Source organism: Lycium ferocissimum, chromosome 10 (genome assembly GCF_029784015.1).
Source record: "Lycium ferocissimum isolate CSIRO_LF1 chromosome 10, AGI_CSIRO_Lferr_CH_V1, whole genome shotgun sequence".
Lineage (NCBI taxonomy): Eukaryota > Viridiplantae > Streptophyta > Magnoliopsida > Solanales > Solanaceae > Lycium > Lycium ferocissimum.
In genome coordinates, this window is record NC_081351.1 from 43,157,473 (window position 1) to 43,160,000 (window position 2,528).

General features: G+C 35.9%; 1 protein-coding gene across 1 annotated transcript; it reads right to left on the reverse strand.

The window, feature by feature from the left end:
• Positions 1-1,242: 1,242 nt before the first annotated feature.
• On the reverse strand, positions 1,243-2,169 carry LOC132034927 (protein RKD1-like). Its single transcript, XM_059425259.1, has 2 exons — positions 1,873-2,169; positions 1,243-1,566 (listed from the first exon to the last, which is right to left on the reverse strand). Exons 1-2 carry the CDS (start codon positions 2,167-2,169, stop codon positions 1,243-1,245), a joined length of 621 nt encoding a protein of 206 aa, XP_059281242.1.
• Positions 2,170-2,528: the final 359 nt, after the last annotated feature.

Here is a 2,528-nt window from a genome sequence, read left to right on the forward strand (position 1 = left end):
TGATATAATTTCCTCTCTCTTTTTTTTATCTCATTGGTCCTATGGAAGAGGAAGGTTATTACTGAGAAATTGACTATTGAATTACACTTCCTAGTATGAATCTATGGAACCTATGACTGCGGTGATTATTGAGGTTGATTTCATGCGAGGCATGCATCCCATATTATATGTGCTATGTGATGTAATTATCACCTAGTTGTATCTTTATCACATACTAGCTCATTCACCTTATGAAAGGGAAGGGTAATATTGATTATTGAGCCATGGACAATAATATGACTTGTACTTGTTTATTGCATATTGGTAATATAGTTGAGGTCGATATCATGCATGACATGCTTGCATATTACTTTTATGTTGTCCTAATGGTGAGGAGAGTGATTGAGAGACTCGAGGTATTTGCTTATCCGAGATCGTTGGAGATTGAGAGTGACGAGAGAGACTCCGAGGTTTCTGCCGGAGATTGAGAGTGACGGAGAGAGACTCCGAGGTTTCGCCGGAGATTCGAGAGTGACAGAGAGACTCCGAGGTCTCTGCGGAGATTGAGAGTGACAGAGAGACTACGAGATTTCTTATAATAAAAGCCGTATCAAATTAAGGAGATTGAGAGTGACAGAGAGACTCCGAGGTCTTTGCCGGAGATTGAGAGTAATTGATAGCCTCCGAGGTTTCCAACAAGAATTCTTATGTGTTGTCCTAATTTAGATGCGTGACTAAGTTCAGTTTCTAGATATGACCTAAGGTTTCAGCTGTGTGGAGTCGTGGTTAGGCTCGTTATTGTGAGGTTGGTTGAAGAGATGGGTGAGGCGATTCATAGTGGTCATAGGATCTCCATAATTATAGTATTGGGTTTTCTCGAAAGAGGCAAGAATGCATTTATGGCTTAATAAGAGCGATTTATATATAATTAGGGTAGTAGTACTTTAATTTCTTGCTTTAGATGACACTCAGGATGTGTTTGGTAGGAAGGAGGAAAATTTTCTAATCTTCTTTGTTTGATTGTTCCAGATACTTTTTTTTTAGAACATTGTTCAAAGATATAAACTATAACAAGTTTATTAAAAGTTAAGAAAATAAATTTACTTTTTATAGAAATGAGGAAAACAAACTTCGCATGCATGAAATTAATTTTAAAAAGGGAAAAGGAGTGCGGTGCACGAAACATTTTACACAAGATTCGGAAAGGAACTGCATCTCAAGATAAAAACACATAAAAGAAAAGTTCAGTCATGCAAGGTTGGGCTACTGGAAGTGAAACAGTCGAAGAAGAGACTTAATGACTTCATCATCATCATTTTCCTCTCTATGGCCATAACCAATAGCAGCATTATTGTCTGCGACTGGACTACTATTGCAATAAGTACCAAAAGAAGCCTGCAATTCTGCCATACCCATAAACCTTCTCCTCTTGAAGTTAGCCTTGAAACAAGCTTGCCTTAATCTCTTTGTTTTCTCCTCAAGTTCCATGTCTGGAATTTCTTCCATCTTCTTCTTCTCTTCCTCTAATAAATTTATCACATCCTTCCACTTTTGCTCCATACCATTTCCTTCCCCCCTCTTCAATTCCTGCAAATATTACATAACCGAAACAAGGGTAACATGTTTATATAGAGAATGAATCTTAACGTTCTTTTTCTAAACGAAATATTAAGAAAATATATTATTATTACATAAACTAAAAGGTTAATTTTTTTTTTTTTTTTTTGCCATCACCATAATATTAGATGCAATTGAAACAAGAGTGTACCGAAGATGTGTATATAGAGAGAGAGTGAACCTTAACATTCTTGATTAGTGTTTGAAGACTCATCAACTTCCTATGTGGCCACCTTCGAATTCCCAAATCCCTACATCTTTTCTTCAAAAGTGCACCCCAATATTAAGTTCCTTGGCTGCTTGAGTTATTGGCATGTAAAAGTACTTTGAAATTGTATCTCGGGACAACATTTTTGAACTATTAATCTCCTTTCTTTGCTTCCCTTTTTCCGTTATAATTTCCTCAACACGATCATTAGTCATTATCTTTTCTTGATTTTTGTCACATAACAACAATTCCTGGTTCTCAGTTCTCCCGAGTAATTGGGTACTTAATCCAAATTCACCGCTCATTTCACTCCACATTCTAAATCCCTTTCCAATTTCGTCATAGCATAACTCTCCTGCACCCATAACATTATAACACATTAGCTAATTTATTTAGAACAAATACTACTAGTGTATATAAATAGTTATTCAAAACATGACCATCACGGGGTAAGGTTATAAAAAGGTGAATAAAATGGATCTTCAAGAGTACGTTCCATCATCAAAGGGTTATTAGCGACGATCAAAAGCGTTATCGTGAATGGAGAAATCATACTGATGATCGATAGCGTAGTGTCCTGAATATTCACTGTTTTTAAAACGTAACATATTATGATTCACCACAAAGAATAAAGGAAAAAAAAATTTGTACCTTGCATTCTTTCTTTAATTGGATTCATAAGGAAGGATCCTATAGGCATATATGCAGCATTGGTTCTATATGA

Excerpts from the sequence above, each read along its gene's own strand:
- LOC132034927 (XM_059425259.1), bottom strand. The coding sequence starts at position 2,169 with ATGGGTGCAGGAGAGTTATGCTATGACGAAATTGGAAAGGGATTTAGA. Across the intron at positions 1,567-1,872 it reads CCAAGGAACTTAATATTGGG|GAATTGAAGAGGGGGGAAGG; the intron begins GTGCACTTTTGA and ends TAATATTTGCAG.